Source organism: Nomascus leucogenys, chromosome X, assembly GCF_006542625.1.
Source record: "Nomascus leucogenys isolate Asia chromosome X, Asia_NLE_v1, whole genome shotgun sequence".
Taxonomy (NCBI): Eukaryota; Metazoa; Chordata; class Mammalia; order Primates; family Hylobatidae; genus Nomascus; species Nomascus leucogenys.
Window position 1 is genome coordinate 20,016,778 of NC_044406.1, and position 17,251 is coordinate 20,034,028.

The 17,251-nt window shown below is 33.1% G+C and overlaps 1 protein-coding gene across 5 annotated transcripts in view; it reads left to right on the top strand.

The window, feature by feature from the left end:
• The window catches only part of CNKSR2 (connector enhancer of kinase suppressor of Ras 2), a 277,648-nt gene that overhangs the window by 147,430 nt on the left and 112,967 nt on the right, over positions 1–17,251 (top strand). For all 5 annotated transcript variants that reach the window (XM_030807378.1, XM_030807379.1, XM_030807380.1 and 2 more), the window contains 2 exons: positions 216–349; positions 5,201–5,412. In XM_030807378.1, coding sequence (XP_030663238.1) covers positions 216–349; positions 5,201–5,412 — 346 coding nt within the window. The remainder of the gene's footprint in view (positions 1–215; positions 350–5,200; positions 5,413–17,251) is intronic.

Below are 17,251 nucleotides of genomic sequence, written 5' to 3' on the forward strand. Positions count from 1 at the left end.
GAGTTGGGAGTGAAGTGGAAACCTTTACCATACTGTTTGTTTTTGGAGATTGAAAGGAATATCCATGTACTAAACAACATGTTTCTTGATTTCAGCCAAGTTCAAAAACTTTGCAGAAATAGATAATTTTAAAATGATAACTATGTGTCATTGTTGTTGTTGTTGTTTTGTGTGTTGTTTGTGTGCGTATGTATTTTCTTTTTCATTTTAACCAGCCTCTTATACCTAGAAGTCCCACAAGCAGCGTTGCCACGCCTTCCAGCACCATCAGTACACCCACCAAAAGAGACAGTTCTGCCCTCCAGGATCTCTACATTCCCCCTCCTCCTGCAGAACCATATATTCCCAGGTATAAAACTATCACGTTGTCCTAGGCAGCTTCTAGCTAAAGGTAAACCTAACAGCATATAAACTACAAAGTCAATTCTCAAGGAACACCTTGAATATTTTCTCATAGTTAGGAATTCTGAACACATTCTGCAAAATCATTCCCATTATAGAGAATGCATGTTGGTTAATAATAATATTAACTAATTTGTATACAAATACTTGCTGTGCATTAAATATTTTATACTATCTCATAATAGGAAAGAAGAAGAAAGTAATACTAAATAATAGTTAGGGTTATTTTAATAAGTAAAGAATAAGTGAGGCTCTTTGGCTAAAAAGCCCCAGAAAATTTCAGGTTACTTTGAAGCATTTCATACATTTTTTTTTAAAAAAAAGAGAAAGCTATAGATAACTTTTATGCTTTCTTAAATGTAAGTAATGAGGAAGATTTTATTTGATAATGGTGATGAGGGAGAATGTCTTTTTCCCCTAATAATCCTGTGTCTGAAATTTTTATTTCATTAAATCATTAATGTTTCTTTCAGGAAGTAGAGTTTACAAGGGAATGAATTACCCTTAAAGTCTATTTTCTAGATTTCCTGAGGCTGTATCTCTATTTCACTTATTGATTATTATTTGAAACTCCTTGCAGATGTGGAAGAATACAGCTTTATGTCATAATGCATTCTTCCTAAAAGCATTCTGATATCCAGCCTTGTGAAATACAAAAATTATGGAAAAGGACTAGCGCTAAATGGGGATCATTAATACCAATCACAAAAACTTGATTCAGTTTTTAAATTAGTTCTGCATTCAAAAACAATAATTTAAGGTCTCTTGTTTTCAAGCCATAAATAGTATTAAATTTCTTTCATATATAAAAGAACTGAATTCCTTGTTTAATTTCCATTATTCTTTAGTACACTTAGTATTTCAGAAATCTATATTCTATTAGATATGATGGTTTACTGACATTATATGATCTAAATGCTGCATGGCAATGTGATCTATCTGCAAATACTGTGTTGTCATCTAGTAATATAACTGTAGTCAGTTTTATGTACATTTTAGTTCTTTGAGAATTAAATATAGCCATTGGAACATAACTTATAAGATATAGTTTACTAAGCTGGCATTTCATAAATCTAATATATAATTTACAGTCTTGTTCAATTTACAAGCAAATATGCAAATCCATCCAATATCCTACTAAAATGCAAGTTGCATTTTAATTCTTTTAAGACAGTGTCAGATTTTCCACATACTCTTGCATGAGGAGCAAAGTATGTGTTCCAAACAGGAAGTGACTTTTTATGATTTGTTTACATTTTATTTGGAAAGATTTTTATTTCAGTGCAAATAATTATTTAAGAGGCCTTATTCTTCAGAGGGCTACATATACAGATAAACATCAAAAGATTATTTTTATCAAATCTCTGTAGGTTTAAAATGTTCTTTCCTCTTGGGTAGTGAGGAACTTGTTACAAAGAAAGTGTCTCCTCTACAGAAAATATTTAAAATGCACTGAAGAGGATAAAAGAGTAAAATGATCCAGTTTTGTCTTCTGAGTGTGGTGGACGTATTATAAAGGCTATATATTGAAGCCAGTAAAAAGCTTGAAGATGCTATTTAAAAATATTAGAGAATGTGAAATTGAAATATCAACATAGTGACCCTTGTTTTGTCAGTATTGCTTGAAAGCTCCATACTTTTCTGTAAAATTCATAGTGTTTACTATATCACTGTAACTGATTCTTAGTTGGTCAGTGTATAATTTAATAGAATATTCTAAATACATTTTGAGTCAAATTATTACTTACCCAGTCATAAAATCTTTCGATATAGGAGTCAGAACAATCCATGCATCAAAGCCTCTTTGAACTACAGCCTTATATAAATGTCTGCATTTTCTGGCTCGATGTTAAGTTGACAGTCAAAACTTTTTGCAGTCGTGGTTATTTTTGTAGATACAGCCTTGGCACTTTTTTCCTGTTTTCTCATTTTGAAGATGAATGTGATGGACCTAGTTTAATTCTTCTGAACATTTTTCCCCATATTAAAAAACTTTGTTTACACAGGATAGGCATTTTGGTGGTATGTGAACATTTATGTTTGATTTGGATTGCAAATAATAAAACCTCTCTCATCTCAAAAAGAAAACAGACTTGAAAAATGATAGGACTAGTTTTCAAATTAGGCAGAATTTTTTTCATGTGATTACGATTTTTGAACACATTTATTCCAGAAAAAAAGTTATTGCAAAAGTGCCTTTTTCTCTAAAAGATAAAACACTCATGTATGTGAAGTGAGTGAAATTTGGTTGGCATTTTATTATATGTCTTATGACTATACACAGTTTCATTATCATTATATATAGTACATTTCTATACTTAACAAAATTTCTTTTTCCATGATGAAAATGAAGAATTTATAGGTCTTTGAACAACTATAACATTTAAGCACTAATTTCTCCTATTAACTCTACTGTGTGTCATTAAAGTTACTGCAGTAAAGCAATGCTCTTTTAATGCTTCCTTAAATCCTTTCTAGAGCAAAGGCACAGATTTATTACTTACGTGCATTAACTTACAACATTAAGAAAGGTGTAAAAACTCTTTACATCAGAATGAATTAACACATTGAGTTCTCCAGGGACTCATGACATGAATATATACATTAACACACACACACACATACACATACACACATTTACATACACAACACATGTATCTACTCATTCTACTGAAAAGTTTGGTTTTGCTTGGTACTTTTCTTAATTCAACAGTATTTTACTGCATTCTATATAGATTTGTTTTAAAAATCTACCCTGTTGATATAAGGTCCCTCCTTCATATTATTATAGAGTAGGAAATACCATCCCTTTCAATTTACTGCCACAAGATGTTTCCATATAAATATAGTATGTGTATTAATAGGGCTGAATCACCCTCTGATTTCAGCTGCATTAACATTCATGTCACAAGCCTCATAGCTTGAGGTCTGGTCCATTTACAGATAGGCATAACCTTACTCCAGTGCCAAAATTCATTAGGGCTGCTTCCAAGCTAGTTACAGTGTCAATTTCTTTTTGATAGTGGACTAACCGGGCAATTTGTTTAGGAAAAGTTTTCAGCAAGCTGAAATAAAATTCTGCCTGGATTTTATATTTATTTGCTTCATGTTGCCTAAGAACTATCTATATAGTTCTATTTTGGTAATAAGCAATACTTTTATTTTAGAAAATAAAAGAGTAAATTGTAATGTAAATGGCAACAACACCTTGTGATGGGTTAAACAGATAAGAAAACTCACTGATTGTCAGTCTGGAGAATGTTGTTTACTACTTTCTACATATTTCAAATACTGGGAGTATAGTTTTCTACATTTGGACAAACCTAATCTAAACATTTACACACAGAAGCAGAAATACAAGCTTTTGCCAGACTGGGGCTCATATTTTAGAATTCACATTACTTTTATAAGCTCATCACCATTTTATAAGGTATAATAGGAATTAATTAAAAATTTGTTCTTTTTATCTGTCTTGTTATAATTTAGTTTATTCTATGAATTTAAGATTTTAGTCTTATCACTTAACATAAAATTAAATTATTTTTCTGGTTTGACAGCATTTATTCATGGCACTGTTTAGGGTAACCAGAAACAATTAAGAACAAGGAAGAAATTTAACTAATGGTCCACAAGGGGGGAAACATTGCATTTACATTCATAGTCATGTTCTAGAAGACAAGCTTTTCTGACAAAAAGTTCATAGGTAATCAGTGAAACATTTCATAAAATAAACAAGATTCAATTTAACAAATCACAAATGCACTATTTCTATCAAAATGGGCTTAATTTGGGCTTAATTACCTATTAGAGTGTGTGAGTAATAAGTTTTAGGGAGCCCATAAATTATTAGAGATGTTTTTCTCTAGAATCCTATAGAAGAAAAAAATCAACTTGCCATCACCCTAAATTCCATTCTTAAACTCTGTATTTTATCAAATTAGTTTACCTTCTCTCCTCAAGAAACATTGATGTATAATGAAATTTTGATATATCCATTTAGAATGAGTTCTAGGAATATGTCTTTTTACTCTTAAATGAGATACGTAGAGTTTGAATACTGAGAATAATTCTTTTAAGGTTTATTTTAAATTAATAACATGTTGTTTGAATTTCTTATAGTACAAGTTTATACCATTGCTAATTTGATTCCTAAGGCCACAGTGCTCCTTATGGTAGTTCTTAAATATATTTTTATTTTTAAGCAGTGCAGATTTTTACCAAGAATCAATTAGGTAAACTGGCAGAAGAAAACATTATACTTAAGTTAACATTACTACCATTATACCTACTGTCTTGAACACTAAAAACAATTTATGTGCTAAGGTAAACTGGCAGAAGAAAGCATTATACTTAAGTTAACATTATTACCATTATACCTACTGTCTTAAACACTAAAAGCAATTTATGTGCAAAGGTGAACTGGCAGAAGAAAGCTATATACTTAAGTTAACATTACTAACATTAGACCTACTCTCTTGAACACTAAAATCAATTTATGTATGAAATGGTACAGTGAAAAATGGACTTGGGCAACAGTTAAAAGTTTCATGGCCTATTTCAAATTCTGTCAGTTATTAGCTGTGTAACATTGAGGCAAGTTGTTTAGCCTTTCTGAGACTTACCATTTTGTTTTCAGCAAAATAAGAATAATTACGAATTGCCCTATAAATCTCAAAGGAAGTTTGAAAAGGTCAGGAGATATATTGTATGGGAATAAATTATTAGTATTTTAGACCCTCGGCCATTTACTACCCTAACATGTTTCTACATCTTTTCCTTTACTCTAACCTTTCTTTAGGGATGAAAAAGGAAACCTTCCTTGTGAAGACCTCAGAGGACATATGGTGGGCAAGCCAGTGCATAAGGGATCTGAATCACCAAATTCATTTCTGGATCAGGAATATCGAAAGAGATTTAATATTGTCGAAGAAGATACTGTCTTATATTGCTATGAATATGAAAAAGGAAGATCAAGTAGTCAAGGAAGACGAGAAAGCACCCCAACTTATGGTAAGAGTTCTTCTTTTATGTTTATATAAGAATATATTTCTGGCATGGGAATCTCAATTTCCTTTAATAAGTTTTTGGGTTGTGAGAGTTACCTAGGAGCTTTTGAATCTTTATAATTGATCTGTCTCTCTCATGTGCTTCTAAGTGGAATTTCTACGAGACATTATATTAAAAATTATTGTAGATTTTCAAAAGATAAGAAAAAACAGTAGGTAACATTTTAGCTCATAATGATTTATAAAAATCATTTTAGCATCACATGTATTTCTTGTGTGTTAGATGTTGCCAGTTTGGAAAAATTCAGGTGTTTTTTTTTCTTTTTTGTTTTTTTAAATGAATACTTATTGTTAACATGACTTATTTAAAATAAAATTATCTCCATATTCCTCAGGGATTTTAAGAAATATAATTTTCTGGAGAAATTCTCACCTCAGTTTTTATATTTTTTAAAGAAGCTGTGAAATTTATTTGACATTAGAGTGGAAGTGGATTTTAAATAGAATGGATTGAACATACTGTATTTAAGGCAAAAATGGACCTAGAGTTATGATGGGCACAGGATTGTTTTAATCTTTGATTCATGACCGAAAAAGTAACCCAGTCACAAATACTTAAAATTGTTATAGTATATCCGAAAGATTTGCAGATAAAGTTGCTTAAAGTAGTAAAGCTTGTGGTTCTTTTGCAAGAATGAATGGATTTAATTGAAAGTCTCTGCACGTCCCTTTCCACTTTTCAAATTAATCATTTTTAGAGAGGAGCCTATACTTTGAGGAAGGACAGCATCCCTGCTAATTAATTCAAACTTGATCAATGGGAGCTGAGCAGAAGCAAAGTTGTTTTTAGCTCCTCCTTTCTATTCATGCACCTCACTTGTCTGTCATGGCCATATGCCTCCCTCCTTTGGTCTCAAAAGAGCAGTCATCACATATCTTCATATACATGTCTTATTTCCTTTCAGCTCTTTGGTAATAAGTATGAAAGAAAAATTTTCCCCAAAATGATCCTAAAGAATAGGAACCATACTTATCTTACTTTGTGTTATTCTCTGTACATGTGCTTTTTAATCATAAGAATAAATAATATATTTTAACATAAACTCCTCAACTACACTACTCTAGTGGCAATTAAACTGTTAAGTATTGAAGATATTTGAACCTTTACTTTTCTCCTCTACTATATTGTAAACCTACAATATAGAGTATAGAGGCCTGTAATCTTTGCTATCCCTACCCTTGCCCCATGAAATAATATGAAATTTTTATTCTTATTCATTCATTCCACAAATACTAATTGACTGCCTATTACTGAATAGGCAGTAATGTATGTCAACTCTTCTTTGTTTGTGTCCCAGTATTATCTGGTTGTTCTCTACTTGTGTTGAAGTAGATAATTAATGTTTAATTTAAGAGAAATTATAGTCACCAAATGAAAGTGATTGATTACTGATGACTTTATTTTAAAAAATGTTTACTAAGTTCTTACTTGAATGGCTATAAATTGGTAGTCCCTTCGGACTACAGTTTAAAGCCCCTAATGCCATCATGTGCCACAAATCTCCCCCCACTAGAATAGAATACTTTTTTTTTTGAGATGGAGTCTCGCTCTGTCGCCCAGGCTGGAGTGCAGTGGCGCGATCTCGGCTCACTGCAAGCTCCGCCTCCCGGGTTCACGGCATTCTCCTGCCTCAGCCTCTCTGAGTAGCTGGGACTACAGGCGCCCGCCACCACACCCGGCTAATTTTTTTGTATTTTTAGTAGAGACGGGGTTTCACCGTGGTCTCGATCTCCTGACCTCGTGATCCGCTCGCCTCGGCCTCCCAAAGTGCTGGGATTACAAGCATGAGCCACCGCGCCCGGCCAAGAATAGAATACTTTTTAAATATTAGAAAATTTAGATAGCCTATAAATACTTGATATCTTTTTGTAAACAACTTAGGAGAAAAGAAATTGTACATACTTAAAAGGGAGAAGTAAGCAAAGTTATTTGTTTCATTCAGTATGGCTTTTAACTTTTTTAAATTGACACATAATAATTGTACATATTTATGGGATACAGAGTGATACTTTGATACATATATAGAATGGGTAATGATCAAATCAGGCTAATTAGCATATTCTTCACCTTAAACATTTATCACTTCTTTGTTCTGGGAACATTCGAAATCTTCTCTTCTAGCTATTAGAAAGTATATAATAAATTATTGTTAACTATAGCCATCCTATAGCGCTCTAGAATACCAGAACTTAACTTCTCTCATGTGGCTGTAATTTTATATCCATTAACCAGTCTCTTCAAAATCCCTCTCCCACTCACCCCTCCCATTCTCAGCCTCCAGTAACCACAGTTCTACTCTCTATGAGCTCAAAGTTTTTAGTTCCCACTCGTGAATGCAAACATGCAGTGTTTATCTTTCTGGGCCTGATGTATTTTACTTAACATAATGTCTTCCAGGTTCATTCATGTTGCAGCAAATGATAAGATTTCATTCTTTTTTAGAGCTGAATAATATTCTAATATATATATATATATCACATTTTCTTTATCCATTAATCTGTTGATAAACACATAGGTTAATTTTCATATCTTAGCTATTGTGAATAATGCTGCAATACACATGGGAGTACACATATCTCTTTGACATACTGATTTCCTTTCCTTTGGACCTATACCCAGTAATGTGAATGCTGAATCATATGGTAGTCCTGTTTTTAGTTTTTTAAAGACTCTCCATACTAATTACTATAATGACGGTACCAATTTACGTTCTCATCAATATTGTATAAGAACTCCCTTTTCTCTGAATCATTGCCAGCATTTCTTATTTTTTGTCTTTTTGATAATAACCATTCTAACTGGGGTGAGATGATATCTCTTTGTGGTTTTAATTTGCATTTCCCTAATGATAAATGACATTAAGCATTTTTATATACCAGTTGGTCATTTGTGTGTCTGCTTTCATGAAATGTCTATTCAGATCATTTGCTCATTTTTAAATAAAAATATTTCTTTTATTGCTGTTGAGTTGTTTGAGTTCCTTGCATATTCTGGATATTAGTTCCCTGTCAGATGAATTGTTTCCTTTGCTCTACATATGATTTTTAGTTTGATATAATCCCGTTTGTCTGTTTTTTTTCTTTTGTTGCGTGTAAGCCTTAGCCATAAAAATATTTGCCTAGACCAATGTCCTCAAGTATTTCCCCTGTGTTTTCTTCTAGTAGTTTTATAGTTTGGGGTCTTATATTTAAGCATTTAATCCATTTTGAGTTGATTTTGTACATGGTGAGAGATAGGGTTCTAGTTTCATTTTTCCGAATATGGATATCCAGTTTTCCCAGCCCTATTTATTGAAGAGGCTATCCTTTCCCCAATGTATGTTCTTGTTGCCTTTGTCAAAAATCACCTGGCTGTAAATACGAACTTATTTCTGAATACTCCATTCTGTTTGATTGGGCTATGTGTCTGTTTTTATACCAGTGCAATGCTAATTTGGTTATTACAGCTTTGTAGTATAATTTGAAGTCAGTCAGTGTGATGCCTTCAGCTTTGTTCTTTAAGTTCACAAATGCTTTGGCTATTTGGGGTATTTTATGGTTCCATACAAATTTTGGATTTTTTTTCTATTTCTGTGAAGCATGTCATTGGTATTTTGACAGGGATTCCATTGAATCTGTAGATTGCTTTGGGTAGTATAGTCATTTTGACAATGTTAATTCTTCTAATCCATGAAAATGTGATGTCTTTCCATTTTTTGTGTTCTCTTCAGTTTCTTTCATCAGTGTTTTGTAGGTTTCATTGTAGAGATCTTTCACTTCCTTGGTTAACTTTATTTCTAAGTATTTTTTGTAGCTATTATAAAGGCGATTGCATTCTTGATTTTTTTTCAGATAGTTTGTTATTGGCATATAGAAACACTACTGATTTTTGTATGTTGATTTTGTATACTGCAACTTTATTGAAGTTCTTAATCAGTTCTAAGAGTTTTATTGTGGAGTCTTTAGGTTTTTCTATATATAAGAACATGTTGTCTGCAAACAGGAACAATTTGACTTTCTCTTTTCCAGTTTGAATGCACTTTATTTCTTTATCTTATCTAATTTCTCTGGTTAGCATTTCTAGTACTATGTTAAATAGGAGTTGTGAAAGTGTTCATCCTTGTCTTGTTCCAGTTTTTAGAGAAAAAGCTTTCCACTTTTCCCCATTCAATATAATGTTAGCTGTGGGATTGTCATATCTGGCCTTTATTGTGTTGAGGTGCATTGCTTTCTAATTTGTTGAGAGTTTTTATCATGAAGGGATGTTGAATTTTATTAAGTGGCTTTTTTGTGTATCTGTTGAAATGTTTATATGGTTTTTGTCCTTTATTCTGTTGAGGTATCACATTTATTGATTTGCATATGTTGAACCATCCTTGCATCTCTGGGATAAATCTCATTTGATAATGGTATACAATCTTTTTCATGTATTGTTAGATTTCATTTTCTAGTGTTTTGTTGAGGATTTTTGCATCCATGTTCATGAGGGATATTGGTCTGCAGTTTTCTTTTTTAGTTTTGTTCTTGTTTGATTTTAGTAGTAGGCTACTGCTGGCCTCATAGAATGAGTTTGGAAGAATTTCCTCCTCTACTATTTTTTTGGATAGTTTGAGAATACTTGGTGTAAGTTATTCTTTAAAAGTGTGGTAGAATTCAGCAATGAAGCCAGCAATAAAGTCATCTGGTCCTGGGCTTTTCTCTGTTGGGATCATTTTTATTACTGATTCAATCTCATTACTAGATAGTGATCTGTTCAGTTTTTTTATTTCTCCTTGATTCAATCTTGATACATTATATGAGTCCAGGAATTTATCATTTTCTCTAGGTTTTCTAATGTGTTGGCTTATAGTTGTTCAGAATAGTCTCTTATATTCCTTTGTATTATTGTGGTACCAGTTGTAAAGTTTCCTTTTTATGTCTGACTTTATTTGGGTAATCTCTGTTCTTAGTCTGGCTAATAATTTATTTTGTTTACCCTTCAAAAAATCAACTTTTCATTTTGTTGGTCTTCTGTAGGTTTTTTTTTTCATCTCTTTCATTTAGTTCTGCTCTAATCTTTATTATTTCTTTTCTTCCACTAATTTTGAGTTTGATTTATTTTTGCTTTTCTAATTTCTTTTTTTCCTAATTTTTTGAAGTGCAATGTTAGATTGTTTATTTGAAATCTTTCCACTTTTTTGATGTAGGCATTTCTTGCTATAAACTTCTTTCTTAGTATTGCTTTTGCTGTATCCCATAGGTTTTTGTATATTGTATTTCTGTTTTAATTTGCTTAAATAAATTTTTTAATTTCCTTTTTAATTTCTTCATTGACCCATTGATTGTTCAGAAGCATATTGTTTAACTTCCATATAATTGTACAGTTTTTAAAGTTTCTCTTACTATTGATTTCTAGTTTTATTTCATTATGATCTGAAAAGATACTTGACAGAATTTCAATTTTTAAAATTTGTTGAAACTTGTGGCCTAACATATGGTCTATCCTGGAGAATGTTATTTGTACTGATGAGAAGAATGTATATTCTGCAGCTGTTGAATGAAATGTTCTGTAAATGTCTGTTAGGTCCATTTAGTCTATAGTGCAGTTTAAGTCTGACATTTCTGTGTTGATTATCTCTCTAGATGACCTATCTAATGCTGAGAGTTGGGTGTTAAGTCCATAGCTATTATTATATAGGGGTCTATCTCTCCCTTTAGCTCTAGTAAGGTTTGCTTTATATTTCTGGGTGTTCCTGTGTTGGGTACATATATATTTACAACCGTTATATTCATTTGCTGAATTGATTCCTTTGTCATTATATAATGACCTTCTTTGTCTCTTTTTACAGTTTTTGACTTAAAGTTTATTTTATTTAAGTATACCTACTGATACTTGGTTTGGTTTTTTTTGCGTGAAATATCTTTTTCTGTATTTTTACTGTCAGTCAGTATATGTCTACAGGTGAAGTGAGCTTCTTGTATGCAGTATAGAGTTGGGTCTTGTTTTTTTTTCTTTCTTTCTTTAATCCACTCAGCCAGTCTATATCTTTTGATTGGGGAATTTAAACTATTTACATTCAGGGTTGTTACTGATACGTGAGGAATTACTCCTTCATTTAGGCAATTGTTTTGCTTATTCTTTGCTGCTTTCTTCTTCTCTTTTTGTTTTATCTTTGCAGTTTGGTGGTTTTCTGTAGTGATAAGGTTTGATTCGTTTATCTTTCTCATTTGTGTTTCTACTCTACCAGTGACTTTTATTCTTTTGTGTGCTTCCATGATGGAAATTACTGTCTTTTTGCTTATAGATGTAGGATTCCGTTAAGTATTTCTTTTAGGCCTGGTCTAGTGGTAATGAATTCCCTCAGTCTTTGCTTGTCTGGGAAAGACTTTATTTCTCCTTCATTGCTGAATCATGGCTTTGCTGGATGTAGTAGTATTAGCCAACAATTTTTTTCTTTCAGCACTTTGAGTATATCATCCCATTCTTTCTTGGTCTGTAAGGTTTCTGCTGAGAAATCCACTGTTATTCTGATGGAGGTTCTTTTTATGTGATCTGACACTTTTTTCTTACTGTTTTTAAAATTTTTTTCTGTGTCTTTGACTTTTGACAATTTGAATATAATGTGATTTGGAGATGACTTTTTTGGGGTTGAATCTGTTTGCAGTTCTTTGAGCTTCCTGTATGTTTGTATGGTATATTGTTTGCAAAACTTGGGAAGTTTTTAGCTCTTATTTTGTTAAATAGTGTATTAGTCAGGGTTCTCCAGAGGGACAGAAGTAATAGGATATATGCATATATGAAAGGGAGTTTATGAAGCAGAATTGACTCACACGATCACAAGGTGAACTCCCACAATAGGCTGTTTGCAAGCTAAGGAGTAAGGAAGCCAGTAGTGGCTCAGTCCAGGTCCCAAAGCCTCAAAAGTGGAGAAGCCAACAGTGCGGCCTTCAGTATGTGGCCAAAGGCCTGAGAGCCTCTGGCAAACCACTGATAAAAGTCCAAGAATCCAAAGGCTGAAGAACCTGGAGTCTGATTCAAGGGCAGGAAGCATCTAGCATGGGAGAAAGATGAAAGCTGAAAGACTCAGCAAGCCAGCTTATTCCACCTCCTTCTGCCTGCTTTTTCTAGCCACACTGACAGCCAGTTGGATGGTGCCACCCACATTGAGGGTGGGTCTTCTTCTCCCAGTTCACTGACTCAAATATTAATCTCCTTTGGCAACACCCTAACAGACATACCTTGAAACAACACTTTGAATCCTTCAATCCAATCAAATTGACACTTAATATTAACTATTACAAATAGGTTTTCTATGACTTTGCCCATTTAATTTACTTCTGGAACACTTAAATTCAAATGTTTGGTCACTTTATGGTGTCCCATTTGTCATGTAGAGTTTCTTTATTCTTTTTTATTCTTTTTTCTTTCTTTTTTTTCTGACTGGGTTATTTCAAAAGACCTGTCTTTATATTCAGAAATTCCTTCTTAAGCTTGACCTAGTCTATTGTTGAAGTTCTCAGTTGTATGTTTTTATTTCATTCATTGAATTCTTCAGTTTTAAGATTTTTGTTTGGTTCTTTTATATGATATCTATTTTTGTTGAATTGCTCATTCAGATCATGAATTGTGTTCCTTATTTTGTTGAATTGTCTGTATTCTCTTGTATCTCTCTGAGTTTCCTTAAGATCATTATTTTTAATTGCTTTTCAGGCATTTCATACAGTTTTTTTTTCCTTTGGTGTATATTGCTAGAGTTGTGTTCCTTTGGAAGTATCATATTTCCTTGCTTTTTCATGTTTCTCATGACCTTACATTGATATCTGTGCCTCTGGTGAAGCAGTCACTTCTTTTAATTTTGTGGGTTCACTTTCATAGGGAAAGATATTTTTCTGCATTTGCATTCTATAGTGTCAGTTGGGTAGGGTGCTTTGTTTTGGTTGTGTGTGTGCACAGTAGTGTAGTCTCCATATGATATCTTTGTCTGTAGTCACTCTTGTATTCTCCAGAGTTGTTTCTTTTTTTTAACTTTTGAACCTGAAACAAATATAACCTTAATGTAGATACTTGTAGATACTTCACTGGAGATTCCTCAGTACAAGACCTGAAGATTGTTTCAAGTAAATAACAGTTTAATGTATTTACCTTTTTAAAATTAAATGTTAAATAATAAAACCTATATGTCAGGCACAGGACTGTGTGGCCATAATTTTCCCAACAATTTATTTGTTAAGTCATTCAACTAATACTTGTATACATAAAGTCAGCCAGCCACTGGGACACAAAAATGAATAGAACCATAAATCCTAATTACCCAAAGGGAAGAAACAAATAAATAGATGCATCACAGTCACTTCAGGTAAGTTGGAAGGTGTGCACCAAGTGCTGTAGTAGCCTAGGAAATAAAGCCTCATAGTTTACCTTGGAAGTCAAATGAGTACACATGACATTTATGCTGGGTTTTAAATGATGAATAGCCATTTCATCCAGGGTTTTTAAATGCTAGTCATCCCACCAAATACCTGGTACCTTCTCCAGCCTATGTCTGAGATCTGAAGGTTTGTCTAAATATCTCAGCCCAGACCCTAACGACCCCAACAGAAATAACTTCAAACCTTCATAAGCAATAATCAATGACAACATTTTTATTTAACCTATAAAATAGTCCCATTACCTGGACTCCCAAATACAACAATTTTATCTTGTATTTGAAATAATGATAACGAAAGTATGTAATCCTGCTTAAATATATTGTTTAAAAAAAAAACTAAACTACAGAAAACTACATACTTGACGTTTTCTGGAAATAATGGTAATTTAATCTCTTAGCACTTGTGTGATACCTATGTAATCACACAATGCACTATGTAAGTCTTTTATCCTTAGAGTGTTCAGTTTCTGTTCTTGGTCACAAAAACCCTTACCTTGAAGTATGTGAATTTAGCCACCATTTCTCTCCTATTAACTTCCCAGATCATCTGTATACTCAAAGAGACTTTAGAGTTAAGATAAGAAGAATATGGATAGGATTTTAAGAAGCAAAAGAGATATGACACAGTTCTTCGTATGTGCTTTCAGTTGAATGTGTATGTAGTTGCTATATTTTCCTTGTACATTCATATTCTAAATTTAGATATTTAATAGAAAAATAGGGACACTGTTATTGAACACAGTGACAAAGAAACACAGATGTAAAGAAAAATATTTGAAAATATCTGTTTTTTTTTTGAGATGGAGTCTCGCTCTGTTGCCCAGGCTGGAGTGCAGTGGCACAATCTCGGCTCAGTGCAACCTCCACTTCCCGGGTTCAAGCGATTCTCCTGCCTCAGCCTCCCAAGTAGGTGGGACTACAGGTGCACGCCACCATGCCCAGCTAATTTTTGTATTTTTAGTAGAGACGTGGTTTCACCATGTTGGCCAGGGTGGTCTCGATCTCTTGACCTCGTGATCTGCCCACCTCGGCCTCCCAAGGTGCTGGGATTACAGGCATGAGCCACCACGCCCGGCCTGAAAATATCTTAATAGTGGCTTTTAAAGTATGTTGTTTAACGAAGGTTCTTATGTTATACCATGGACCCTCTAGTTATTAAGAATGAGTTAAAAGAAGTACAGGTATTTACCCTAAGCAATTAAACAAATACAATATGGATTGACAGTAGATGGCATTTCTAGAAAATAAGTAAATACAATAAGCCCTCATTTAACATCATCTACAGGTTCTTGGAAACTGGGACTTTAAGCAAAATGATGCACAGCTGATCCCAATGCCATTTCCTTCAATGTCATTTTGTTATAACAATGAGGAAGAAGATGGTTTTGTAATCTGTGGTTTCACTTTAAGTCCCAGTTTCCAAGAACCTAGAGACAACATTAAGTGAGGACTTACTGTAATACCTGTTGAGCTTTCAGGTATGCCAAACACAGTTCTAAGCATTTAAAAGGCATTAATCCATTTAATCCTCACAACAACTCTATGAGGTATGTACTAATAAAATATTTGTTTTACAGATGAGAAATCTAAAAAACAGGTTAAATAACTTACCCAGCTAGTAAGTGATAGAGCTAGGATTAAGTACTCATGGATATTTTTTTGACCCTTACCAGTGGTAATGCCAGCTAAATGTGATGAAAATAATTTTTTAATTGTAGGTAAATAATTTCCAAAAATTACATTCCTCATTCTAAATTCAAGAATTTGATTCCAGCAAGCAGAACTAAGTCTGATTTTATATGTTCTTGTGTATGTTGTTTTGGATTTACTAACACTATAACGAGCATGCATTTACATAGATATGAACCTGACAGGCCTTAGGAAAAGACTGCTAAATTTAGATGTAAAATGAGCAACAATGTGTTATGTCCTTTTTAAATCAGAGAGTATAAAATAGATTTACTTTCCTAAAAAGATAGACAAGAATAACTTATGGAAACATGGATACCAGTAGCAGAAGCAATCTAGATTAGTAGTTGCTAGCATTGGCTGTAGCATCAGCCATAGTTGGTAATTTTGTCTGCCATCTAATTATTCCAGTGTGACCTTGGGGATGTTACTCTGGGCCTCAGTTTTCTTATTAGATGAATATGATAATATCTGCCTTGTAGAGTTTTGTGAGAATTTAATGGTAAGACATTGTAAATTGCCTCAGTGCCCGGTATGTTGGGTGTTTGTTTTCATTATTGTCATTATTACATAGAAGCTTTAACATGGAAGTAGAAACAGGGAAAAGGTGGCATTAAATCATTTTAACTATATAGGGTCTCATTGCTCAGGCTTCAAAGGCAAAGGCTCAAATTTGATGAGATCAGTTGCTTGGCAACTTTTCAAAATGGTAATATTTCCCATCAGCTTTTCCATCTTGCTGGACATGGACTCCTTGCCCTTGCTATTTCGTCATAACACATTTCTATGCATAGAAACGTGCTAAAAGGTAGACACAGTTGGCTGAGTCCCTTTGTGGCCATGAATGGTCATCTTTTATAAGAATAGGAGGAAAACATATCTTTTAACAATAATATAACCAAATAGTATTGGTTTGAAGGTAGGAATCCAGACCTTTTCTGATTTATTGAAAATCCAGGACCTCACAAAAAGCACAGGAATGAATGTAAAGTTGATATTTTAGAAATTATCCTCATAAATGTTATTTGCACACATTGTGCATTGAGGAAAATTAATTTCTGTAACATTATACCTGAACATTTTCTACCTGAGTAGTTGGGACAAGAGAAAATCAAATACCATGTCCTTTTTATCCACATAAATAGCAAATGGCTTGAGTGACGTATAGCAGTATGATGAAGGGCCTATGGGCAATGACATCATAAACTGAGTTTTATCAGTGTGAGGTTAGGATAGCATCTGTAGGTTCCAGGGTCTCTCTGTCCTGTGATTTTAAAATGTAAGTAATCTTTATCAGTTAAAAGTTCAGCTGTCATTAATCAGCTATTCTGGAGACAAAAGAAAATAGGATTCTACCCATGGGAAATTTTTGTGTTCAAGTAAAATGTACGATTTCCAAAGAAGAACTAACCACAGAAATAGAAATTAGTGATTCAAAAATGAAGAAATATGGGATGTGCACTATATTCATGGGAATTCTTATTCCTTTAGACTTATTTAATAAAGTTCATAAAGACTACATGTTGGTTAGCCTCACAAAATAATTTTGAGCATCAAGCTGATGGTGGTAAGAAACCATGTAATTGATGGAAAAGCAGTTCAACAATATTTTGACATGGAAAGTAGTCTGTTTCTAATGTAAAACTTGGAGAAATCGTCTAAGGAAGGCATTCTTCCTTAATTTGTGCAATTTTACTGATGGAAATA